Here is a 27,658-nt window from a genome sequence, read left to right on the forward strand (position 1 = left end):
TTCCAGGAAGTAAAGGAAGTGCTTGACAGCCGAGACTATGGCTAGCAGTTCCCTGTCAAAGGCGCTGTAGCGAATTTGAGGAGGGTCCAGACGTTTGGAGAAAAAGGCGATAGGCTGGAGCTGGCCGTTGATCTTCTGTTGGAGGACGGCGCCAATTGCTGTGGAGGAGGCATCAGTGGTAAGGAATGTGGGTGCGTGAGCTACTGGGTAGGACAAGCGGGCGGCTTCAGCGATTGCCGCCTTGGCTTGCCCGAATGCCTGGGTCGCTTCGGAAGACCATCTCACAGGTTTGAGCGACCGCTTGGAATGGTTCTTGGTGAGGTCGTTCAAGGGAGCGAGTTTTGCAGCTGCGTTGGGGATGAATCTGTGGTAATAATTGACGATTCCTAGGAATCGTCGGAGCATCTTGATGGTTGTTGGCTGTGGGAAATCTTGGATTGTGTCTACTTTCTGAGGGAGAGGATACAGACCTGCTGTTGAGATGCGGTGTCCGAGGAAGTCGAGAGATGAAACTCCGAGGAGACACTTGGACGGATGTACCCGGAGGCCATAATCTTGGAGGCGGCGGAAGAGGAAGCGGAGGTGTTGGCGGTGTTGGTCGTGGGTATCGGAGGCTACGAGGATGTCGTCGATGTAAACGGTGATGAAGTCGAAGTCTCTGAGGGCATGGTCTATGAACCTCTGGAACGTCTGGGCGGCATTCCGGAGGCCAAAGGCCATCATCTTCCACTCAAAGAGGCCGAACGGAGTGGCTATGGCTGTCTTCTGGACGTCTTCCGGCGCTACAGGGATTTGATGAAACGCCCTGACTAGGTCAATTTTGGAGAAGACCTGCTTCCCGTGAAGCTTGAAGTGGAAGTCTTGAGCGTGAGGGATGGGGTAGCGGTCGGGCTTCGTGATGCGGTTAAGTTGACGGTAGTCACCGCAAGCCCGCCATTGGTTGGGCGGTGGGGGTGGCTTGGGAACCATGTGGAGTGGTGATGCCCAAGCACTCTCCGATGGTTGGATGATGTCCTGGTCTAGGAGTTCTTGGAACTCCTGTTTGGCAGCGGCCAACTTCTCTGGGGAAAGTCGTCGAGGCTTGCTGTATACTGGCGGTCCAGATGTCTGGATGTGGTGCATGATGTTGTGAGGGGTGGTGGTGGTGTTGGTCTTGTCTGGCGATGTTAGCTGGGGAAACTCCTGCAGGATGCGTACATAATCGCCAGCGGACTGGAGGGACGATATCTGGTGGGATTTGGCGTTAGTGGTGGTTCCCGGTATGCTTGTCGTGCCGTGGTACAAGCAGTTATCCTTGGCGCTAACTACCATATTGTAATGCTGGAGGAAGTCGTAGCCAAGAATGGGGTGCTGGACCGCTGCTATGACGAATGTCCAAGGGAACTTAACATCGTGGAGGTCCAGGACGCTGTGGTGGCTGCCGTACGTTGCAATGGGCGTACCGTTGGCTGCAAGCAGGTCGTAGGATGGCCACCGTGTACCGTGGTTGGGTTCTTCCGTCGGGGGTATGATGCTGACGGCTGAGCCCGTGTCTACCAGGAAAGATAGGCCAGAGTGGCGATCACGCACTGAGAGGAGGGTGTGAGTATGGTTAGCGGGGGTAGGAGTGCTTACCGACCCCCGCGTTTGGCGTTTCCCCGCGACCAGCTGCATGGTTGTGTGCATCTGAGCGCCTTGGCTCCGAAGCGGGTATGGTACCAACAGGAGGCAGTATCCTGTCGTGGAGCGGGGCTAGGTGGTGGTTGAGGGGGGGTTCCCTTCTCGGCAAGCAACTGGTTGAGCAAGGTCTTCATGTCGGCGACTTCCTGCCGTAGCTGCTGCATACTTTGGTCACTGGCACTATATGACATGGGAATGTTTTCACTCACAGCACTATGGTCAGTAACACCTGGGTTGTCACTACACTTTGCACGAACACTATGCACTGGTTTGTGTACCGAGGTATGTCGCTGGAACAACCTATCTGCTATTTCGCAGTATTGTTCGTCGTCCTTATCGCCGGATAGAGCTTCCAGGTGTAAGTGGAGGGCGTCCGGCATCTTGGAGAGGTGAATGGAGCGGAGGAGTTCCTTGGGCAATGACACCTTTGCCCGGGTGTTGAGGTTGGCCATACGGGTGTATAGCTGTGAGGGGGTGGTGTCGCCGAGTTCGCTCTGCTGGATATCTCGGTAGAGCTGGTCATCAGGCCTGGCGCATAGCTTCCGTAAGGCAGTCTTGAGGGCGGCACACTTGCCTTCTTCCGGAGGAGAAGAGACGGCGTTACGGACAAGGGCGATGACGTCCGTTGGTAGAGCGGCGATGTACGCGCCGAAGGCTTGGTGGTCCGGAACGTCACCTTGAGTGGCTAAATAGGCTTCTGTGTGAAGTAGCCAGCTCTCCAAGTCACGGGAGAAACTGGGAAGTTTCACTTGTGAGTTTTCCATAATCCTGGTTGTCCTTCACCGGGGTCACCAATTTGTAGTGGTTTGGTTCGAACAAGCCAGGGAAAATGAAATTCACTTTGGTCTCTTATTCTAATCTCTTTGGTAAAACAACCACAAGTAATAGCCACTGCTTAGTGGATCTGATCAGTCGTAGCTGGACGGTGAGCCTAACGTCAGAGGCGGTGGCGGCTGATGACGGCGAGGCTCGATGGGACTGCTACAAGACTGGACGAGATGTTGTTGCTGCTGCCGTGGCTACTACTATTCTGCCCTGACTGGCCGCCGCTGCCCTATTTAAGGGCCGCTCGCGGCTCAGCGTAGTTGGCAAGAGAGGTCGCTAGCCGCTCGAGAACCATTTGCTGGCTCCTGATTGGCTAGCTCATATTCACCTCTTGCCAACTATGGGAAGCGTGTGACCGCCTGTGGCTGCGTCACTACACACCCATCTTACAATCATTTGTCTTCCCTTTTATTTTAGCTCCTTGGATCAGAGAAAATACAGCAAAACACATGACCTCCACAGCAGGGCCTGGCAGCCAAAGCTTGTTCATGATTAGTTCCAGAATTATCTCATTTATCACCCACACAATTTCCTCTCCCATCTCCGTCTTCAGCTCCTGCAAAGCGTCCTGTGCCGGTCAACCACCAATAAGTACATGTCCCGCTGATAGTGAGTTACATCTACCGCCAGCCTCCACCAGTTTTCTTCTATGCTAAGTTCCCCCGCCATGTGTGGTCTAGGGGCGGGATCTATTGATTGACATCAGACACACGCTCTCACTGCCCACCGGACTTCTTCCCTATTTATAAGAACATAAGAATGAAGGAGCAAGAGACCATGAGGCCTACACTAGGCAGTTCCATGTCTATTACCACCTGTCACCCCCATCCATAAAGTTGTCGAACTGTTTCTTAAAACCACTGATAGTTTCAGCACTCACTACATGGTTACTAAGTCTATTCCATTCGTTGGCCACCCTATTAGTAAACCAATTCTTACTATTTAATAAATTGCATAAATGGGAAATAAAAGAAATGCTCTTTACAAAACTATTTTTACAATACATTTACAAAAATATTCTTACAAAACAGTTTTCTTCTAATAAATCACAATTCTCTATTTCATCCCTTGTGCACTACGTGCTTATTCCACACACTAAGTCACTAATTCTATGCCAATCTGAGATGAGAATCCTCACTTTTCTTTTCTTTTTTTTATTGATTAATCTTAATACTTTTTGAACATTTGCTGCCAGACTGTAAAACTATACCTCCATCCAATAATTACATAAGGACAAGTGTTTTGTTATTCACAGAGTTACACGATTCGTTTACTCACACAAACATCTCTTACAAGAATTCTGCTCATTTTGCAAATTAATGAGCTTCACTGGGAGGTTTCTAGTATTTTCTATCTTCTAATTTCCACAATTTCACCAACCACATGTGTTAAATTTTTTAACATCCTAGATAAAGGTGTTTCATTCTAAACCATTCTTGTCACAGAATGAACCTCTACCATTCCCTATGGCCACCCTTCTCATTACAAACATCTCCCTCCCTCTTATCTTGGTTCCTCCTGGATGACAGGTCATCCCTGCATCTTGCCCACTGCCCTGGATCAGAAGCAGTGTTGCAAAACAAAGCTCTCTTTTATCTTATACTTTACTTCTCTTTTCTTTGTACCTCTCATATGATTCTTTCATACTATATATCATATACATTTGTAGACGCCAATGATGGGGATGGTCAAGTCAAAACACAAACCCACAACATAAACAGATAAATCGCATTCAACCACCCCTACATTTCAGCACTTCAGGGATAGTCTCACCCTATCCCTTGTCACACAGTTTCTGTCTACATCGATAATCAGCATACAAATCTGGCAGCAAATTTTCTTATGATTAGGTCTATGTGTGAAAAAGTCATTAACAAAATTTACATCAGTTGCCACCTACTTCCTATTTACACACAATAAAATCCCATCTAATGAAATACTACTCATTTTCCAACTCCTTTCACCAGTAAAAGTCTAAGGTACTGAGTTTTTTTAATAATAATTTGATTAAATCTTCTGTTTCACCAAGTATGGCTCATAAAGATTACAACTTTAGACTGGTATTAGCAAACACTCCGACAGCAGTGAAGTCTGCAGACCACTTTTACTTTTTACAATCTACAACTTCAAGAGTTACAGGTAAAAGCAGTACATTTCGAGGTAAAATGTTACTTGCTTCAAAAACCTTTTTTTCACTTCATAAATAATAATTAGCTTTCAAACTGTTATTATAACACCCCCTATTCACTTGTTACTTTCATTAGGACAAATACCAATTGATCATTCTTTGAGGGGCACTGTCCTAGCCTTCCGATAGGGGGGAGATGTGACGTTAAACCATATCATTATCATCATCACCAATTGATCATTCTAACTGGGATAAATGGTGCATATCTTGATGTCACTCCTCTAATCATGGGACTCCAGTCTCATCCCTACCATCTCAATATAAATACAATACAGTTCACTACTTCAATATACATTTAAACAACCTTAAATAAACCATACCCAGAACTTTTTTTATTTAAGCCAATCATTGAGTTAGACATGTTTATTATTTCATAAACATGCAACCATCTTTCCTTTATCTTTTACATCCTGAAAATACCAAAGGTGGTCTTGGGGACAGGAGCATTCAGTGATGCACTCAGTGAGAGACCAAGGACCTGTCGGGTATCAGCAGGATCAATCACACCGTCATCCCACAATCTGAAAATTAACAAATAAAATGAAACAGCATTAGCATAGCATATATCAATTTTGTATTCTGCATATTACACTCTATCTTGCTCCTAAATTTCAGGCAATTTGTACTAAGCATGAGTGTGCTGTGGGGTTCAAAAGGTGCTTCAACATGTAGTCTCAATCTTTTAGAAAACAAGTTTAAGTCATACTGAGCATACAATGAACCTGGCAATCTCCTGCCTAGCAGGACATGAACATGATTATTGCACAAACTCCTTTTGTACCACTGTGCTATTCATACACCTCTAAGCCTACATACTGTCTTGGAGATGCTGTGTCCAGTTTGGCAAAAAGTTTCTCTGCCAATAGGAACAGGAAAAGGACCCAAAGAAGATCACTTCTTCACCCTATCCATCCATACTCTAGGACAATCAATCAATCCATTGCCCCAAATGTCTCTTGCAGGATACTCACAGCTCTTAAATAACAAGCTAAGACTACTGAGCAGCTCCATAGATCACTTTGGAAAGAAATAATGTTGTTGTTGTCTGGGGATTGTTAGTGTAGGGCAGTGTAGGATGAGGTGTTCAGTGTCTTCTTTGTGGTGGTTTCTGTGTTTATACTGTTTTAATGTTGAGTAGTCTCCTGAATAAAAAAAGATGCATATTCATACACAACAACACATACTATGAAATTTGTGAGGGTATTGTACCATTATGTAAAATATATTTATGTACTACACTGTAGCATCGTACAGTTATTGTAGTGTATTATACTTGTGAATTGTTCAATTGTGTTTGTGTTTTTCCATTACATAATTATCATAGATTTTGTTGTATATTAATTTTATTATTGTCATTGTATTATTTAACTGTAATTCTGTGTGCCTTTGTAAGGAGAACCAAGCAAACTGAGTATGTTTCCCACATCAACTCAAGGCTTGGTGTCCCAGCTGTTACTCTGCCTCCTTACCTTATGCACATATTTGTCATTGTAGTACTTTATCACACTGTGATTAATATAATCATTTAATGATTCCTATACATCTATTCACCACCTTATACAAATTCACTACCATAACATGACCAAAAATACTGAGATAATACAGAACTTACCTTGCACTTGAGAAGTATGGTGAGCCCTCAGCTTCAAAGCGCTTAATGATGGGAGCTTTCAAGGCCTGCTCTTCTTCTTCACTCCACTAAAATGAGAGAAAATCTTTGAATTACTACTAGTTTTGGACAAGGCAGTAAATTCATTGACACATATACACACACACATATATATTGTGTGTGTGTGTGTGTGTATATATACATTATATATATATATATATATATATATATATATATATATATATATATATATATATATATATATATATATATAGTGAGTCCTTGTTATACGGTACATATGCGTTCCTGAAACCCTTACCGCAAATTGAAATTACCGTATACCGAACCCAAGTTTCGACTTAAGGCAGACGTACCTTGTCCCTGCTCTTTCCTCTTCAAAATATCTAATTTTACCTCCAAAACACAAGCAGCTACCATATCTGTGATTTTTTCTTACCGTAAATAGAATCGAGGATAGTAATTACCAAATACCGTAACTGTGAATTTACCGGATAAAGAATTACCGTACAAGGAAGACTCACTGTATAGTGAAAGGCCCTTTCCTCATTATAAGGTGGTGGCCTGGCCAAGGCATACCCACTATTCACCCATCCCACATCTATCCAACACTTGTTTGTTGCCCCTTTTACCTTAGCTCTTTGTGGATGAAGAGTCATCCCTGTCCCTTGTCCACTGCCAGGGCCAGAAGCAATGCAGCAAAATACAACACCTCCACAGCAGGACATGAGAGCCAAAGCTGGTTTACCCCACCTCTTCATTACATTATAACCCTCCCTAACCTTTAGTAGTAACATTTTGTTGAGTTAATTTTTTAGAATTAACGCACAAAAAAATACAAAGATTTTCAGAACAAGACACTTCCATATCATTTTATCATGGTAAAAAAAACAAATGTATGTATATATATATATATATATATATATTACATACATACATACATATATACATATATACATACATATACCAAAGGCTTTTCCCCACTACAAGGGAGGTAGCCAAAAAACAAAGGCATAAAAACCACCCCCACATACTCTACTCCCATTCACCCCCCTCCCTCCCTCTTATCTTGGCTTCTCCTGGATGACGGGTCATCCCTGCATCTTGCCCACTGCCCTGGGTCAGAAGCAGTGTAGCAAGACACAGCACATCCACAGCAAGGCCACTTCATTTAATCGGCAACCCTCTATCTCCATCCCCTTGTGCAGAAAAGGAGATGGGAGAAATCCCTTCAGGCTGTGTCAAATTATTATCCGCACAGCTTTAGCTTTACTTCTCTTTGTACCTATCATATGATTCCCTCATCCTATTTCGTAACCAATCTGTGAATGCTCGCTTCTTCTCTTCTACAACCTTCTTTGCTTCCTCATCCCACCACTCACTACCCTGCCTTCTATTTCCTCCCGTCCTCCTTGTTCCACACACCATCTTTGCACACCTTGTGACTCCCTCTTTGAACCATCCCCATTCCTCCTCCATTCCTAGTTCTACTCTATCCTTCACTCCCTCCCACTCTTCTCTCAGTTTCTTCTTGTACTCCTTCTTCTTTCTCATTTTAGCAGTTCATTTTAAGCATCTCCCTCCCCTCTATCCTGTTCCTCTTTATCTATCCTCCACTCTCAACTCACCTTCCACCAAAAAAAATTATCTGATATTCCCCCCACTCTCCCCTTAGAACATGTACACCCTTAACTCTTCCTACTATTCTCCTGGTTACCACTATAAAGACCATTAATGCTCTACCACCCTCTCCCATGTGTATTTATGCTTGACTTTCTTCCTAAACACTGTATTTGCTATCATCAGCTCTCTACACATCTCCACCATCAACTCTCCATGAGTTTTTCCTGGAACTCCACACTTCCCAATCACTCAGTCTATCGGTTCCTTTCCTACCCTAGCATTAAGGTCTCCCAATACCACTACATTGACATTTCTCCCTAAACCCTCTATGCACTCATTTAAATCTATCCAAAAAGCCTCCCTTTCCTCTACACTTTTCTCACTACCAGGCCCATATGCACTTACAAAAACCCACATCTCCCTTACCAATTTCACCTTCATCCACATTAACCTTGAAGAAACCTTCCACTCCACCACATGCTTACCTATCTCTTCACTTACTGGTATAGCCACCCCTCCTCTTCCTTGTCCTTTCTTCACTCCTGAGATCCTCCCAACTACATTCCCAAACTCAAACTCACCCCTCCCTTTCAACTTTGGTTCACTCAATGCCAACACATCGATCTTTCTTCTCACAAACATACAACCTATCTCTTCCCTTTTATTCTCATCTGTACCACATCCACACACATTAAAAGACCCAAACTTTTGGGCACTGGTTGGAAAACTCCTAGACCCTCTCAAATAAGATTCTAGGACTGATTACACAATCTTTTGACTTTAAAAGTCCATCACACATTAACAACCTATATAAATCATTAGTGTGTCCACATTTGGAATATGCTGTTTCTGTATGGTCACCAAATCTCAATGAAGACATTGACAGATTGGAAAAAGTACAACAGCGAGCCACAAAACTGAATCCAAATATAAGAAATAAATCATATAAAAATCCACTAAAACATATGAATCTGTTTTTCCTAAAAAAGTGTAGACTCAGAGGTGACAAAGGATTACAAAGGCGGAGCATGCTGACAGGAGACCTTTTGGTCCATATCTAGGTTGGATGCAAAAAAAAAAATCATAATAATAAAATAATAAAAACTATAATAATGTAAATAACAAATAAAATACATAAATAAATGCATAGGTATAGTTAAATAATAAACAAACAGGTAAATAGTAAATAATAATAAATTGACATATAACTAATAACAAATGAAAATCAAACAGACAAATGATAACAAAACAAAAACAAATAATATAAGATAAATTATAATCATTACAGCATCTTGCTTAGGTGTTTATCTAAATGATTCTTAAAGCTTCGAACTGAACTACATTGCACTACCTGTGCAGGAAGTTTATTCCATTCATTAACTACACGGTTGGCAAAGTTGTTTCTACCTACTTCCAAATTGAATCTATTTCCGGACAGTTTGAGACCATTGTTTCTTGTCTGATTCTCATTCAATGTGAAAATTTTGTCACTTCTGATGTTGTCAATTCCCTTTAGAATCTTAAAGACCTGTATCAAGTCACCACTGAGTCTTGATACAGGTCTTTAAGATTCTAAAGTGGGTTGACAACATCAAAAGTGAAAAAAAATTATTACACTGAATGGAAATTCGACAAGAAACAATGGTCTCAAGCTGTCAGGAAATAGATTTAATTTGGAAGTAGGCAGAAACAACTTCGCCAACCATGTAGTTAATGGATGGAATAAACTTCCTGCAGAGGCAGTGCAATGTAGCTCAGTTCGAAGCTTCAAGAATCATTTAGATAAACACCTAAGCAAGATGCTGTAATGACTATCATTTATTTCATATTATTTGTTTATTTGTTTTGTTATCATTTGTCTGTTTGTTTATTATTATTTGCTTGATTCTCATTTATTATTAGTTATATGTCAATTTATTATTATTTACTATTTACCTGTTTATTATTTAACTATACCTATGCATTTATCGATGTATTTTATTTATTATTATTTACATTATTATAGTTTTTCATTTATTCATTTATTTACTTATTCATTTATCTATCATTATTATAATTTATTTTTTTGCATCCGACCTAGATATGGACCAAAAGGTCTCCTGTCGGCATGCTCCACCTTTGTAATCCTTTGTAAGAGTAGTTGGGAAGGCATATGGGAGGGTGACAGAGGGAGTAACTAAAGAAGAATAGTATGGTCTGAGAATAATGTCATTCACCAGTTTTTCCAAGCATGCTTCTATGCAGTCACCTTTGCCATTCCAAACAGCTTTCAATAAGAATGGTTAAGTTGCCCCAACCACAAGTTTTATGAGCATTTCCTTCACTTCTTCCAAGGGTTATCTCTTGTGAAAGCAACTCTGTGAATAAGATAAACATTACGGGGACCTGATGTTCTAGAATAATGCTGGTAACTGGCCTTGAACAAGTCTAATGGAGCATTTATTGGTTTGATTCATCCCAGCAATACCCCATTGATTCTCCAATGGCACTTAGTACCTTTGATATCAAGTTACCATGACCATTACTGACATAGAAACGTCTTCTCTATTATTTCTTATCTGGTGCTACACAATATTTATGCAAGTGGCATCACTGTTGACAAAGAGAGGATGGAGAACCACTGGAGATGATCCAGATGCCTCTTAGCCACAAAAGCAATGTGTTATTCCCACCTCTACAAGGAAGTTAGATTATCTGGGACCTATGAGGTTCATGCAAGACAGATCTGGGGCAACAGACTAGCTACCTGATTATTTTCTATCAATTTCGGTTTACATGTGTACAAGCAACAACTCCAGATGTCAAAAAGCACCAACATCATAAATGCTATATGACAAGAAGAACAATTAGAATTAGAAGATAAAGATGATGAAGAAGAAGAAAATCTTAACATAGTGACAGTAGTAGGTCATAACTTGCTTTTAGTAAACATACATACAAACACTAATATAAATTGCTTGACTGATTAGTAGTATACCTAATCACCAGCTACCTACCTCTTTGCCTTCCCTCTTGCGCTGTTCCATTGTGATCTGAGCAAGAACTCCTGCAGCTTGCTCACCTCCCATGACACTAATGCGTGCATTGGGCCACATGTACATGAAGCGGGGTCTGCAAGCAGAAAAATTATGTGTAATTTCTCTTCATCTCAGAGAAATGCTAAATCAACTATCGACACTGCTTCTGACCCAGGGCAGTGGACAGGATGCAGGGATGACCCGTCATCCAGGAGGTACCAAAATAAGAGGGAGGGAGGAGGGTGGAGGGGTGTGGAATATGTAGAGAAGGGAATGGGTGAGAGTGGTTTCTATGCCTTTTTCTTTTTGGCTACCACCCATGTAAGGGTGAAAAAGCCTTTGGTATATGTATGTATGTATGTATGGAATATTGACCGCATGGCAACATACAGCCAATGCTTCTGGGACTGTTTTGGGGTACTCCAACAGACCAGAACCACACATCATTTGTCTATGTTAGAGTAAAATGCCTACTCACAGAGGATTGATGCTACTTTTGTACTACAACTGTCCCTCTGTTATGCTGTTCCACTGAAGCTGTCCTTTACCGCTTCTACAATTGCCTAGTCCTATCCCCTGTGATGGGGGGGGGGGAGGTTAGCAAGTAGTGGGATGAAGAGATGAAGGCAGTGGCAGAGAAGGCAAGTATATGTGGATTGGTTGTAAGATAGAACTAGGAAAGTTTATGAGACATATATACATACATATACCAAAGGCTTTTTCCTTTTTCCCCCTTACACGGGGGGGGTAGCCTAAAAAGAAAAAGGCATAGAAATCACTCCCACCCATTTCATTTCCCATATATTCCACTCCCCTCCACCCTCCTCCCTCCCTCTTATCTTGGCACCTCCTGGATGACGGGTCATCCCTGCATCCTGTCCACTGCCCTGGGTCAGAAGCAGTGTCGCAAGACACAGCACATCCACAGCAAGGCCGCTTCATAAATTCGGCGACCCCCCCTCTCCTTCCCCTCATGCAGGAAAGGAGAAGACGGGGAGAAATCACTTCGGGCTGCGTCAAATTTTTTCTCATACATACTTCCTCATCCCCCATCCCCCACCCACTCCCCCTCATGCATCACAGCCTCATCTATACACAACCCTTCTCCATTCACCCCTAACTTCTGTCCTCTCCCGTCCTTCCTCTACAGACATTCCTCTCTTTTGTAAAGCCCCTTTCACCCCATCCATCCATCTCATCCTAGGACGCCCCCTCATATTCACTCCTTCCACATCCGCCTTCCACACTTGTTTTACTAATCTTTCTTCACTCATTCTTTCCATCTGTCCAAACCATCCTAATATTCTTTCATCAGGAGAGCAGATGTAAAATGGGGTAGGAGTGTGACAGAAAAAAAATAAATAAATAAATTAAAAAAGAGCGCCGATAAGAAGTCTATTACTAACACCTAATTTTTGCTTCCCCCATGGGGATATGACCTCAGGGCACTCATGTATGTAACAAGGCCACTACCCTGTCATCTGAGGTTCTGTATAAACAGAGGTATACAAAAACTCACCCATATGCACGACCACACATCCCATAGTTGCCAGCACCATAGGATCCTCCGATAAGAACTGTAAACTTTGGAACTTTGGCAGAAGCAACAGCTGTCACCATTTTAGCACCATTCTTGGCAATGCCACCAGCTTCTGCATCACGTCCAACCATGAAACCTTCAATGGAAAAAAAATAAAATAAAATAAAAAGATATCATTACAACACATATATGTAGCCTTCAGGTCAAAATATCTTACATAATATACATTAAGACTGTAACCATATTATGTAGCTTTAATATCTGAAACATTTCTTTATTCAACAGAGTTGCAAAGACTACACAAACTTAGTCAAGAGAATCTGTTTAGTAGTTTTGATGCTTTGTTTGACTTTACACTTTTATAGCAAGTCCCAGATTACTACACAACATCTATCTATATACTAAGGAGCTCTTCATCCTTGTAAAAGAATTAACCAGCCAAGGCACACAAACACTCCACTCCTATCCACCACCCACTTTTTCTCTCCCATCTTAACTCCTCATGGATGAGGGGTCATCCCTGTCTCCTGCCCACTGTCCAGGTCAAATGCAATGCAGGAAGACACAGTACATCTGCAGCAGGACAGCTTCATTTACATGGCAACCCTCCCTCCTTATCCCCTCATGTGGAAAATACAGAAGACGGAGAGAAATCCCTTCGGGCTCTATCAGCATATCCATACACATCTATCCCCTGTCTTTTCCCTTTCCTACTCAACAGGCATTCCTCTCTTGTTCAAAGCCCCTTTCACCCCATCCATCCATCCATCTCATTCTTGATTGTCCTCTCAAGTTCACTTCATCCACCTCTGCTATCCACACTCTTTTACTAATCTTTCTCCACTCATTCTTTCTGTGGGCCTAAACCATCCCAATAATCTTTCATCAGTTCATCTGTCTGCTCCCTTTCCAACCCTGCTCTCCTCATTTCATTTCTCATTATCCAACCTTGTAACCCCCACCATATTTCTCACACATTTCATCTCAAACACACAAACTTCTCCTTTATTACTCTCTTAAGTCTCCACCTCATACAATGCCATAGGCACAATCAATCCATATATTCTTCTCTTTTCATCCATTCCCAGATGCATAAGTCTAACAACACTTCAATCCCCATGACATTTATTTTTCCTTCTACAGTTTACCTCCACCCCCACTCCTCCATTCCCTGCCACATGACCCCAAATACCTAAAACTATCCACTTCATCCAGCCTCTCTCCTCTAAGATTTACTGCCGACTTGCTGCCATCTTTTCCCTTTGTACAACTGGTTAGCTTTTACCCACATTTTCTTCCAACTTCCTCCTATTGCATACCTTCCCAAACTCCATCACTAACTGCCTTAGACCTTTCTCCAACCCTGCCATAAGCACAGTGTTGTCCACAAACAACAACTGGCTCACCTCCCACTTCCTTCCACTATTTCTAACCATCTCGTATCCCCTGCCCATCACCCTTGCATTTACCTCCCACACCACCCCATCCATGTACACATTGAACAGCTATGGTGACATGACACAGCCCTGATGCAGCCATAACTTCACCTAAAACCACTCACTTTCTCCATGTAAAATACTAACAGTCTACTACTCTCGTAAAAACTCCTGATTGCCCTTAACAGCTTTCCTCCAAGCCCATATAACTACAATATCTCTCACAATGCCTTTCTATCTACCCTGTCATAAGCCTTTCCCAAATCCAGTGGCTCAAAACACATCTTAAACTTGATCGGCAACCCCCTACTCTCCATCCCCTCATGCAGTAAATAGAGAAGACTGGGAAAAATCCCTTCGGGCTGTATCGAATATCATTCACACATAACCCCCCCCCACATCCTCTGGCCCCTCCCATCCCTGTATCACAGTATCATCTATACACAACCATTCTCCATTCTTCCTTTTCTCCCTTCTCCCTTCTTTGCTCAAAGGCCCTTTCATCCCATCCATCCATCATCCTCAGTCATCCACTCAAGTCCCCTCCATCCACTTCTGCCTTCCACGCCTCTCTTACTAATCTTCTTTTACTCATTCTTTCCATGTGTCCAGAGCATCCAAATACTCTGTCATCAGCCCTATCTGCCATCTCCTTTTCTGCTCCTGGTCTCCTCCACACATTGTTTCTCACTCTATTCAACCTTGCAACCCCTCCCATACTTCTCAGACATTTCATATTTTACTGCAAAAATTTTACTGCATTTTTTTAACTGAGATTTTACTGTAAAAGTAATATCAATATTCATGAAAACACCCTTCAGAGCTAATATAATAATTACACAACTCTTTACTATAATAGTGATGTCAACATTCTTCAAAATGTCCCAGAAGATCTCCTAAGAATTACATAGTGTACTTTCTTGTCAATTGTTTCTAACATGCTTTAGCTAAAATAAACAAGACATCCATATATACCTGTTATGTTCTGTAAAAAGATCAGGGGAATCCCACGTTGACAACAAAGTTGAATGAAATGGGTTCCTTTGAGGGCAGATTCAGAAAATAGAACACCATTATTCCCAATGATGCCCACTGGATATCCATAGAGGTGAGCAAATCCACATACTAATGTTTCACCATATCGTTCCTATAACAATAGAGTGATTTTATTAGTTGCATTATACAGTTCTTAATATTTAATGTGATGAAGTATAAACAAAAGTTCTGAGATATACATATATCTATACCAAATGGCCCATTACCCCTAAAAACAAGGGAGGTTGAGTCAAACCATACATCTTACATCCATCCCACACCCATCCAAAAATACATTCATTGTCCCTCCCCATGAACAAAGGGTCACCCATACCCCCGACACACCACCAAACTGCTCAGGTCAAAGACAATACAGTAAAACACAGCACTTTAACAGCAAAGTTCAGCTAGTTGACCCTCAATGTTTCATTACATAGTGACATCCCCTTCCCCACCCTCACCCTTGTTTATTCAAGAAATATACAGAGCATACAAAAAGAAATCAATTTGGGCCATTCATTTCTTCATCCTTTTACAACCACTCTCTATTCATGGCTATCTTTTGCCCTCTCCCTTCCCTGTTCAATAGACATTCCTCTTGCATCAAATGCCCCCTTCCCATGCAATCTATCTGTATACCAAAAGGCTTTTTTCCCTCTTTATAAAGGAAGTAGCTAGCCAAGGCATGTACCCACGCCCACCCATCTCGCTGCCCTCCATCACCCATTGGTTTTCCCTTTTATGTTAGCTCCTTGAGGATGAAGGGCCATCCCTGTCACAAGCCACCTCAGGTCAGAAGCAGTGCAGCAAGGTACAGCATATTCACAGCATGGTCCAACAACCTAAGTTGGTTTACCTTCACTCCTTCATTTACACAGTGATCTTCCCTCCTCATCCCTTTATGTGTAAATAGAGAAATCCCATCATACCACATCTATTTATCATCCATTCACAACTATTCTCCACTCACACAAATCTCATGTCTTCTCCCTTCCCTGCTCAACAGACATTTCCCATTTACCCAAGGCCCTTTCTACTCCATCCATCCATTTCATACTCAGTCTTACCCTCAACTTTATTTCATCCACCTGTCTTCCACACTATTTTTGCTAATCTTCCTTCATCCATTCTTTCCAGGTAGCATGAAAATTATTATATATGGATATCTATGGGTTCTACAAATTTAACTAATTTCATGATTCTTTACTACTCCTCAATCAAATCAAATACAATTTGGTAATTATCATAAATAAATAATAATTTTCTCACCTTAAATTCATCAAATTCTGATCCATCTACAATACGAGCTATAACTTCTCTGACATCAAAAGTCTTCTTCAAATTCTCTCCAACAATTCCATAAAGGTCTTCAGCTGAGAATAAAGGCTCTTTTACTTCTCTTATTGCAACCTGAAAAAGATCCATATTTAAATAATGTACCAACAAAGATGAGAGCTCTTTACAGAAGTCTTACACAAGTTATGATAGTAATGTATCTTTTTTTTTAATTCCATCAGATTTCTACTACCAACATACAGGCTTCTTTTTTACTTTCATAAGGAAATGGGGATCCACTGAGGAGCCTCCTTATATGTAGATAGATAATTTAATGTATGGGGATCAATGACGGGTATCTCCTTGTGGTCCTACAAGATGGACAGTGGAGCTGCCCATTTTCAAAACCTGTCAAATTAGGTAAATACTATAGATAGTACTTACCTATTTACCAAGGACTTTTCCCCCTTTATGAGGAAGGTAGTAATACCCAATTTCTTAAATTAGGTAAATAATATAGCATTAACCTAATTTGGCAGGTTTTAAAAATGGGTAGCTCCACTGCCCATCTAGCAGGACCACAAGCAGATACATGCCACTGATTCCCATACATTAGACTATCTACATATAAAGGGGCTCTTCAGTGGATCCCCATTTCCTTATGAAAGTAAAGAAGCCTGTGTGTTGGATTAATTGATTTACGAAAATTTTTGGCTTGAAGGCCAAGCGCTGGAGCCAGTAGGCCATTCAGTGCATAGCTTGTGTGTTGGGAGTAGGAGATAGACATGGAATTTTGAGAAGAATAGATATATATTTTGGAGGGGGAGGAAGAGAGTCAGGGAAGGGGAGTAAGGTAGAGTAGAAAAAGCAAGTACATTTATGTAAATACATCTGTCAGGAGGTACAACAGATCTCTGGATTTGGCCTTAGATCTCTTTCTATTAACTTTATCTGTATTTCTTCCACCTCTTCACAAATGCTGAGCTGACAACTGCTTTCAGCTGGTGACATAGAAACATCCTCACACCAATTCAACACAGACAAGTCTTAAATTTCTTTCAAATGCTTATCTTGGTGGAAAGCCACCAATCGTTGGTTCCTTTGAATGACTAACTTACATAATTTTCAAATACAATAAATATTACCTCAGGCACTTTGGTGCGATTAAGAGTTCGTACAACACGCCTGGCCAAATGCAAGGCATGGGTATCATCCAGTGCATAGTGGTCTGTTACACCTGATTTCCTTTAAAAGAAAAAGAGAAAAAGAAATATTATATATATATACATTTATATATAAATACACACTGTAAAATTATTTATAACTTAATTATAAACTCATAACTACATCCTATGTAAATACTGTATAATTTTTTCTAAGCCAATATGACAAGCCATTTTTACATGTATAATACAGGTAGACCTTCACTAAACAAACAATCTATCATCCACTTCCTTTACTAATCTGGCACAGATTCTAAGATTCTACAACTTGTGATCTTAGTTTTAACTTTAGAGGTAGATTTATTTCTTTAGAATATTGTCCCATTTTATACACTTCTATATCTTTCTCTACTTCCTGGTCACCATCTTGTATTTCTTTTAGAATTGTCACTGCTATTCCCTTTTCTGCTTTTTCTCTCATGTACCTAACCAAAGCATGTTTTTCCTTTAATCCATATACCACAATACACTTTTTTCTATCCACTGTATCTCTGACCCAATTTGCTTTTTCTTTGATTACTTGAATAATTGTGTCCTTTGCATTTTCCTGCATCTGTTGTTGTACTGTTTTTAAAAAGCTATCTCTTTGTTTTCTCTGTTTTCATGTTTTCATTCCATTTCTTAATCTTCTGCAAATTTTCCTCACCTAAGTTTTCTTCAATTCTTTCAGACATTGCCTGTATTTTGTGATTTACCTTTTTTTAAGTTCTCACTATTGGTAGTATCATTGATTTTCATCTTTTCATTTTCACATTTAACCTCCATTAGATCTTTTTTTAATCCCCTTAGCTCATCATTTAGTTTGGAATTTATTTTCTTTAGTTCACATATCCCATTGTTAGCTTCGAAAGGGCCTTTTATTAAATTCACAATCTTTCTATGAATTCTTTCTCCCACAATATTCTATTAATACTCATCTCCCTTTCCATGTCTAACATTTGACTCAAATTTCTTCTTTTGTACTTACCAAAACCAGAAAAAGGGTCTTCGCTGTACAATCTAATCATCCCTCTTGGTGTCTCAAGGCCTCATTTTATATTTTGTTTCAGTGTAGTGCCTCCAGAGGGCTCTGTGTTTGAGTCAACATTTGGCTCAAAATCATTGTTTTTATTTTCTTGCATTTTCTCTCATTAGATCAATTTAACATTGCAGAGATAATTTTGGGTAACCACAAGTGCTCCCCCTCCCATTCAGAAAAAAATAATTGTGAAGTGATGATGGTGGAGATATTTGTAATGAGAATTAGACATTTGATATGGTGATAAAATGTGTGGGATGTGGATTTATGCCTTTGACTTGGGCTACCTCCCTTGTAAGGGAGATAAACCCCTTGGTATATGTATGTATGTATGTATGTATGTACAATTTGATAAGTAATTCCCTCTGCAGATGATGGTATACATGTTTGATGTGGGACTTACCCACAATGGAGATCTGCACCTCCTAAGTCTTCTGCTGTTATTTCTTCTCCTGTTGCTGCCTTGACAAGTGGAGGTCCTCCAAGAAAGATAGTTCCCTGTTTCTTTACAATTATAGATTCATCAGCCATGGCAGGGACGTATGCTCCACCAGCTGTGCAGGATCCGAGCACAACAGCAATCTGAACAATTTAATCAGTCATTAGAACATGAAATTTAAGTTTATCTATATACCAAAAGGCTACGTGAGGTCGGAGTTAGCGGACGTCATGACGCATGTCATTGTGTGTGTGTATATATGTGTATGCATGTATGTGTGTATATACTGTATGTGTGTAGATGTGTATGTACCATACTAACATGTAACAAAAATAAATAAATAAAAATAATTTTTTTCCTTAAGGGAGAGCAACTCCCCATAAGCTTTGCTTCTCGCTCTCCCTTTTCAACTACCAATTTTGTAAAAAATGTATATATGTATGTCTAATTGTATTTAATATTGTTGAATAAACCTATACTACTATACTACTACTACTGCTTCTTCCCCTTTATAAGTAAGGTACCCTGCCAAGGCATACACCCACCCCAACCCATCCCACTCCTGACTGTCACCTATTCATTTCCCTTTTATCTTAGCTCCTTGTGAAAATTTAAAAGAGTATAGATAAAAATCTATCTATATACCAAAGGCTTCTTCCCCCTTATAAGAGAGGTAGCTAAGTCAAAGACATTCCACTCCCATCTACCACCCTTGTTTCCCTTCTGTCACAGCTCCTTGTAGATGAAGGGTCATCTAAATACTATTAGAAAAAATCCTGTTACACGTATTAACCTTCACAATTTATAAACCTCCAGGGCATGTGAACTTCATCTTCCATGAAGCAAAGTTTAATAAAAGTGTCTTACATAGATTCTAATCAATACAGAATATTTTTTTTCTTTGTTGCCACATTAATAGCTATTTTGCACCATACATAGCTCCTTGTGAAAATTCAACCACCCCTCCTATCTCAGCACCTTGGACATGAAGGGTAACCCTGTTCCACATCACAGTGCATGCTAATTAAGCAAAAATATATCTTACCTGAGATATTCCCTTGGAAGACATAACAGCTTGATTGTAAAATATGCGACCAAAGTGGTCTCTGTCTGGAAAGACATCTGCTTGACGAGGAAGATTAGCTCCACCTGAATCAACAAGGTAGACGCAAGGTAAGTTGTTCTCTTGAGCAATTTCTTGAGCCCTGAGATGCTTCTTAACTGTTATTGGATAGTAGCTACCCCCTTTTACTGTTGCATCATTTCCAACTATAACACATTCAGTTCTGCAAAGTCAATAAATCATTATGCAGAAAGACGTTGAAATCCTACAGTTATATACTAATCATATCCCAGAATTAAGAGTCAAGAGACCCATGGCTACAGATTAAAGACTAAAGTTTGTATTTACAATTAAATCATAACATGATTATAATCATGGCATCTAATCATGGCAATGTATTTGTAAAAGAGCAAGGTTAACTCCTAATTACATTATGTGGTTATGAATATATTACAAATAAGGTCCAGTCTTCAAAGGCATCAGTAGAATGAAAATACAATCATCACATTACCATTTACAACTACAGCAGTCTATCACACCTATGGTACAATGAATCTACTGCACTGTAAGTGGTAACTACATTGTGTCAGAACTCGTATATTCCATAATACTTACCCAGAAATTTGTCCAATACCTGTGATGATGCCACCAGCTGCAACAACCTCCTTACCATACATCTGATATCCCGCAAGTTGTGAAAATTCTAAAAACGGAGTTCCTGGGTCAATGAGGGAGCTTATTCTGTCTCGCACCAACAGTTTCCCTGAATTATGGGAGATTTGTGAGAATCATTTAGATTTAATATCTACATACATACATACATATACCAGGGCTTTTTCCTCTTTACAAGGGAGGTAGCCAAAAAGGAAAAGGCATAAAATCATTCCCACCCATTCCATCCCTGAATACACTCCACACCCCTCCACCCTCCCTCTTATCTTGGCATCTCCTGGATGACGGGTCATCCCTGCACCTTGTTCACTGCCCTGAGTCAGAAACAGTGTTGCAAGACACAGCACATCCACGTTAAATCTTTTTAATAATTCTGTGATACTTAACAAATTTTCTTGAAATGGTAAAATTAAAACATTATGTTAATTAAAAGGTGATTTAGGCTGAGTATCACAGAATTATTAAAAAGATTTAATGTAAAGGTAGTTTTTAAAAATGATAGTACAGTAAAACATAAACTCATCAACAATAGTATTGAAATTAAAAAAGGATGCATTTATAAAATTCCTTGCAAAATGTGTTTTACATAGGTTTAATTTTACATAGGTCAAACTGCCAAACCCTTAAACATTAGAATTGAACAACACAAGAAAAATGTTAGGGATGGCAACAATTCTAGTGGAATATTCAAGCATATCGAATTAAATAATCATCCAGTTGATTGAGGTTATGCCCAGGCAATCTATTATACCAACAACATAGTAGCAAGAAACTTAATAGAGTGTAGTTTGATTCATACCACCAGTGATCAAAATACCAACCTACACAAGGGGTTATAAACTTGATAATTTTATTTGTCAAGAAATTAGTAAGATAATATCAGGTAAAATGTAACCCAGCGACTATGACCTAATGTCGCCCTACAATCATTAGTGGAAGCATTGACCCTGGCGACTGTGACCTGATGTCGCCCCACCATCATTAGTGTATTGACATTGACCTTCCGCCCTCCAGGGGGTAATTGTCCGCTACCCTTATTCAAACTGCCCTTGTTCCTTTTTTCATGTATATATTATCTATGCATTTCTATTACTATGTACTTGTTGCACTGAAGATGTAATATACAAAAGCGCTCTGCTTCGTTAGTTTCTTTTTTCCAAGTGGTCTACTTTACATATTATATATATATATATATATATATATTGTGATGTAATGATGGGAGGGGGCAGGGGATGGGGGGTAGAGGAGAACATTGAGTAGTTATATGTGAATGAAATTTTGACGCAGCCCAAAGGGATTTCCCCCATCTTTTCTTTTTCTGCATAAAGGGACAGAGAGGGGGGTTGCCAATTAAAAGAGGTGGCTTTGGTGTTGATGTATAGTGTCTTGCTGCAATGCTTCTGACCCAGGGCAATGGGTGGGATACCAGGATGACCTGTCATTCATGAGGAGCTAAGATGAGATGGAAGGAAGGGTAGTGGATGGGAGTGAAGTGGGTGGGAATGGATACATGCCTTTCAACTTGGATACCTCTAGGCAATAGTTATTATCATCAAAGCCATACATACATACATATACCAGACTTTTTCACCCTTACAAGGGAGGTAGCCAAAAAGAAAAAGGCATAAAACCATTCCCACCCATTCCATCCCTAAATACACTTCACCCCCCTCCATCCTCCATATACTTAATAATAAATTCTAGCTATAAAGGCAAACGTTAACTCACCTTTGCTAGTGTGTCGCTGGATGGCCTTTTCTCCACCACCCTGTGTAATGGATTCAATTCTCCCTCGCAACTCATCCACCAATGAGCGCATAGCCGAATCATTTTCCTGCAAAACAAAATGTTTGAGGAATTCTTTTTGCCTACACTATTCCTGAAGGTAAATGATGTTTCAACAGATGAATTATATTTCAAAATACATACATACATACATATACCAAGGCTTTTTCCCCCTTCCAAGGGAGGTAGCCACAAAGGGAAAGGCATAAAAACACTCCCACCCATTTCATCCCTAAATACACTCCACACCCCTCCCACCCTTCCTCTCATCTGAGCACCATCTGGATGACGGGTCATCCCTGAACCCTGCCCACCGCCCTGGGTCAGAAGCAGTGTCGCAAGACACAGTACATCCACAGCAAGGCCGCTTCATTTAATCGGCGACCCCCCCTCTCCGTCCCCCTTTGTCTTATCTTTTCACCTATATGCTATTTTCTACCATGTAATAGAGCTGTGTAAAAATTAAATCCTCACCCCTTTCACTCTTTGCCATGATAACTATGAGAAAAATGCACATTTCTTCTTCCCACAGCACTCTTACATCATCCTTTGTGCAACATTCCCATGGAACAAGTAGTTGCCTTAATCTATATATTTTTCTCTAATACCCTTTGCCACTCATGCATGCTTTCCCTTGTTTAATATAATAATCATACACTTTTATAGCTTCATTCACACCAAGGACGAGGACAGGTATCTGCAACTGACCGTGCTACAAGAATCAGAGGGAATCATTTCCATGACATGTGTCTTCAAAACTCATCAACCTTTTTATTGATTCATTCACACCAAGGACAAGGGCAAGTATCTGCAACTGACCGTGCTACAAGATGTTTATCAGAGAGAATCATTTCCATGCCATGTGTCTTCAAAACCTATCAACCCTATACCTATGCATTTATGTATTTTATCTATTATTTACATTATTATAGTTTTTATTCATTATTTCATTATTATTATGATTTTTTTTTTGCATCCGACCTAGATAGGGACCAAAAGGTCTCCTATCGGCATGCTCCGCCTTTGTAATCCTTTGTAAACCTCATCTCCTTCTAGAGATACAGCCCCAAGAAATTGATACCGAATCTTTTCACTGGACCCATGAACTTTATCAACATTATTTCCTGCACCTTTTCACATGAGGAGAACTGATCATTAGTGACTACTCTCATCCTATAAGTTAGTGACAAAAAGTTTCACACTCACAAAAAAAAATCAGATCTTGATGCCCTAGATTGGAATACACAGCAGTGTCTCTGCTTAAAAGATATAAGCAACATCAAGGAAATAGAAAGACCAGTATCAGGTAACCAAAATTATTCCTAGCTTTGCAGATGAACCAAACTAGACTTGATATCATTAACGTAACAGAAGGGTGACTTGAATATGGTGTTCAAGTCAATGAAGTTAAGTGGACAAAGTGACTTCGGATCTCTTGGTTTGGGATATGAGGCATCATGACATCGTGGGAAACAATTGAAAAGGCCACATATCTGAAGGATATGAAGAAAGTTATCCTTACAGATGCACAAAGTTATGGAGTAGCCTAGAACAGAAGTGCAGAACTCATGGCCAGCAAGACAAAATGTTATGCAGGATGGTCTTAAGTGGCTATAATTATTATAAATATAAAAAAAACTAAAATGTTAAAGTGAGACAAAAAAATTACCTTTTATTCAAATGAACTCTTCTATAGCAATTTTGTCAATATATAGTTACAAAATCTTTGATGGCTTGTGAGATCATAATTAAGTACAGTGGAACCATACTAAAACAAAAATAGGTATAACTCAAAAATGCACCATTTACTATGGAAATGTCAAAGAAGAAAAGTATGTTAAAAAAGTCCAAAATAATAGATAATCATGGTTTTATAACTGAATTTGCTGCAAGTGTAAAAATGGATATTTTCATGTACTCATCAGCTGAATTACTGGAAAACTACAAAATTTACTGGATTTTAAGAAAAAAAAAAAAATAATAATAAGACTCCAAGGTCAAAGTAAAAAATTCAAGATCTAGTAGAAAATTTTAAGCAGTGGCAGACAAGAATGAGCTAGCCACTAGTCACAAGGAGATGCTCCTTGAGATTGCACGTAGTAATTCAGATGTGAGCTCTATTCCTCACAAAGACTCTGTTCTAGAAATCCCCACAGTACCATGACAGACTCACCCACCACCTCCTCTTTGGAGATCAGAAATTATATGACAAGCTCTAAAGGATCTCCAAGATTACACTTCATTGTATGTGAACTAATTGGATGGGGGACACTGCGGTAATATGTGATGTGTCACTTTATGGTAGAGATCCATCTGAAACTTGTTTACCTTTTAAGTACCCTGACAGTTCAGTTCAGTACAACTGAGGACTCCACAAGCTATGGTAGGTTGCTTACCTCATTTCCAACTGTAATTGCCATGCATTTGTTTTATGTGTGTCTTAATATTTATCTTGTCGATTTGTATAAAGTGTTGCCTAGCTTTTTCATTTGTGTTTAAGTTTTGCTTGTGTTGGTTTTGTTTATATGACTAGTTATGTGTTTTGTCTGCTGTAGTACAATTGTTTGAGCAATAAAACTTTAATCCGGTTGACTTCTAGTTTATTTCATTCACATCAGGAGAGATAACAACCATCAATTGCTCCTAGCTACTGCAGGCCAATGGGCTTCCACTCAATGAAACTCAAGGTAATTATTAATATTATTGCTGTTATTACAAAACAATTTATACAAAGGGCAGAATGGAGGTGCCCTAGGGTGCTGGAATGCAGAGCATCGAGCTCATTCTTATCAGAACATAAGAAACTGCAACAAATATAGTAGTCTTAGGAACACAGCATCATTAAACATGCAGTTGAATCAATAAGAGCCCCTGTAGTAATCTATAGTGGTTGTATTTGCACAACTTGCATCAACAAAGATTAAGATTTACCGAAACTTATCCTGCAGCTTGGATGTTTTTTGTTCTTTTTTTTTCTCATATAAATCATATTTAACCTTAGTGAGATTTATTATCTCTACATATAATAATCCCAAATTACTCCTTCCAATGTGAAAACACTTCAAGATTTTACCTTTAAAAAGTTGTCTCAAGGTAAAACTAGAAAAATGTTAGGACAGGCTGGACTGGGTTAGGTTACTTTTGGGTTGTTGTTGTTATTCCTAAGACTGACTGGCTGAGCAGTCCCGTCTCCCTGAGGACTGCCACTACTGGAATGGGGTTTCCCAACAAATCCTTTATAGTGTATATTGAGATGTTGGCATGCATGATTGTGTACAATGCAGTCTGCCATAATATGTTGTATAGTATGGGGTGAAGTGTTACATACTATGACACTGGGCAGTTGTCTGCAATGTGGTCGTCCAGCCTCTTCTGGAAGATTTGAAGGGCTGGTTGGTGGGGAGAGAGGATTCAGAGGAATGGATATCTGGGGGTCTGGCAAGCAGCAAGGTATTGTCTTTCAGTTTGTTGATGGAGCCAGCTCGAGGCTGGCTGGTGATTGTGGAGCCAGAGGAATAAAAGAGTATTTGTGTGTGATATAGATATTTGGGTGTTGTTTACATGTTTCTTGATGTGTGTGGGTTTTCTACAATGTAGTGTAGGTTAGGTTAAGTTGGGTTAGGTTAGATTTAGTTGGGATAGGTTTAGTTAGGCTAGATTTAAGATATAAAAGTCAAGTTATGGTACAAGGATTACATTGTACGGAGATAATTTTTTCTTTACTTGTAAAGGTGCAAATATGATGTATATTACATAGTTTGAATCACTTGTTGGACTCATGATCGACAGCTATTTCCCTCCTGGAAGAGAGCTAAGAGCTCATATATGACTGATCTATGGGTAATGATGTGACCTTACATGCACAAACACCCTCAACTGTTTAGTGTAAGGTAAGGTTTATTACAGTGTTCGTGGCTGTCACTAAGATGTGTGACTGTGGTTGGTGTTTCCTGCCTGCTAGTAATTAGCCACTACTCTGATTCCAATGAAGGTCTGTGTAACCAAACAATTTTACAAATGTAATTGCAAAATGTTTACCTTATGTAAGTCTAAAGTAATTACCTGAAATCCTGCAGACATTCGATCAGGGTTGGATCCGATTATGTTCGAAGTATCATTGTGATAATCGCGAGATATACTCCGAATTACGCTAATGCTTCTATGGAATCTCCTTGTTAACATCATCTTTACTCTCGTTGGTTTTCCGTCTGCTAGGCCGTTTGGCTCCGATCAAAGAACACTCCAAGGTTCGCAAAGATGCACCTTTGGATGCGATTTTTATTGAGTAAATACATTAATTGGCAACTCAAATGTAGTATAGTACGCACACAACAGGCCGCGCTATACCCCTGTTCAACCTAACCCAGAGTGCATATCTCCTTATATTTTTGTTGGTTCCCGCCTACTAAATCGATTAAGTTGAGTTTAGTTTCAGTCTTACGCGGGAAAAATCTAGAGCCGCTAACACATCATATTACCAAAAAGTACATACATGATACAGCTATATAAGGTTGGGGTGTATCATTGCGGATTTGAAGTTGTGCCACTGTGAAGCGGCCAAAGTAAGTTCATTGATCTAAAGTTATCCATAATGAAGTGAAACTGATTCCTGTTCTTGGAATAAAGACTAAACGAATTATAATTACGGAATTATGGTTGCGATACTGGAAATCCATCACGCTTATGTTGCGATTGCGGAAGTCAACACACAAAGTTGTGGAATTGCGGTATCGAAAATTAAATTTAGATTGCGGTGCCCACTTCAAAACATTGTTCATTAGATAAGATGGCCAGTGTTTGGATGCGTAGCTTCACCAAAGCAGTATTCAGAGGTAGCAGGATCTCCTATTTCACCTTTAAATGGTTCCCATTTTACCATTGCCCTTCAACTTTGCCACAACACAAAGGACTCCAGGTCCGCTGAAACAAAAACATCCAAGTCCTTCTCAACATGTGATTTCCAGCTCTATTGTGCCAAACCTGCAATTGATCCCGGAGTTGATCGAATTGTATAGTTTCACACTTGTCCACTTTTTACTCCACTCCGACACTAGGTCCCTATCTCGCCGTAATGCACTAGCGTCCTGGAACTTTATGGTCCTAAATATATTGTCATCGTCTGTGAACAGACTTACCAGTGACTCAGATTTGTTCACAAGATCGTTTGCGTATATAATGAAAAGAATCGGGCCCATCGTTGATCCCTGAGGAACGCCATTCTTCATTGTTAGTC

General features: G+C 40.1%; 1 protein-coding gene across 1 annotated transcript; it reads right to left on the minus strand.

Moving 5' to 3' along the window:
- Positions 1-3,736: 3,736 nt before the first annotated feature.
- On the minus strand, positions 3,737-26,669 carry Mccc2 (methylcrotonyl-CoA carboxylase subunit 2). Its single transcript, XM_076202644.1, has 12 exons — positions 26,488-26,669; positions 22,369-22,474; positions 20,584-20,731; positions 19,951-20,191; positions 18,870-19,048; positions 17,371-17,470; positions 16,220-16,360; positions 14,891-15,062; positions 12,459-12,615; positions 10,919-11,033; positions 6,285-6,370; positions 3,737-5,193 (listed from the first exon to the last, which is right to left on the minus strand). Exons 1-12 carry the CDS (start codon positions 26,608-26,610, stop codon positions 5,076-5,078), a joined length of 1,686 nt encoding a protein of 561 aa, XP_076058759.1. The 5' UTR covers positions 26,611-26,669; the 3' UTR covers positions 3,737-5,075.
- Positions 26,670-27,658: the final 989 nt, after the last annotated feature.

The sequence above is a fragment of the Oratosquilla oratoria genome, chromosome 19 (genome assembly GCF_046742065.1).
Source record: "Oratosquilla oratoria isolate Oo_2021 chromosome 19, ASM4674206v1, whole genome shotgun sequence".
In the NCBI taxonomy this organism is placed as follows: Eukaryota; Metazoa; Arthropoda; class Malacostraca; order Stomatopoda; family Squillidae; genus Oratosquilla; species Oratosquilla oratoria.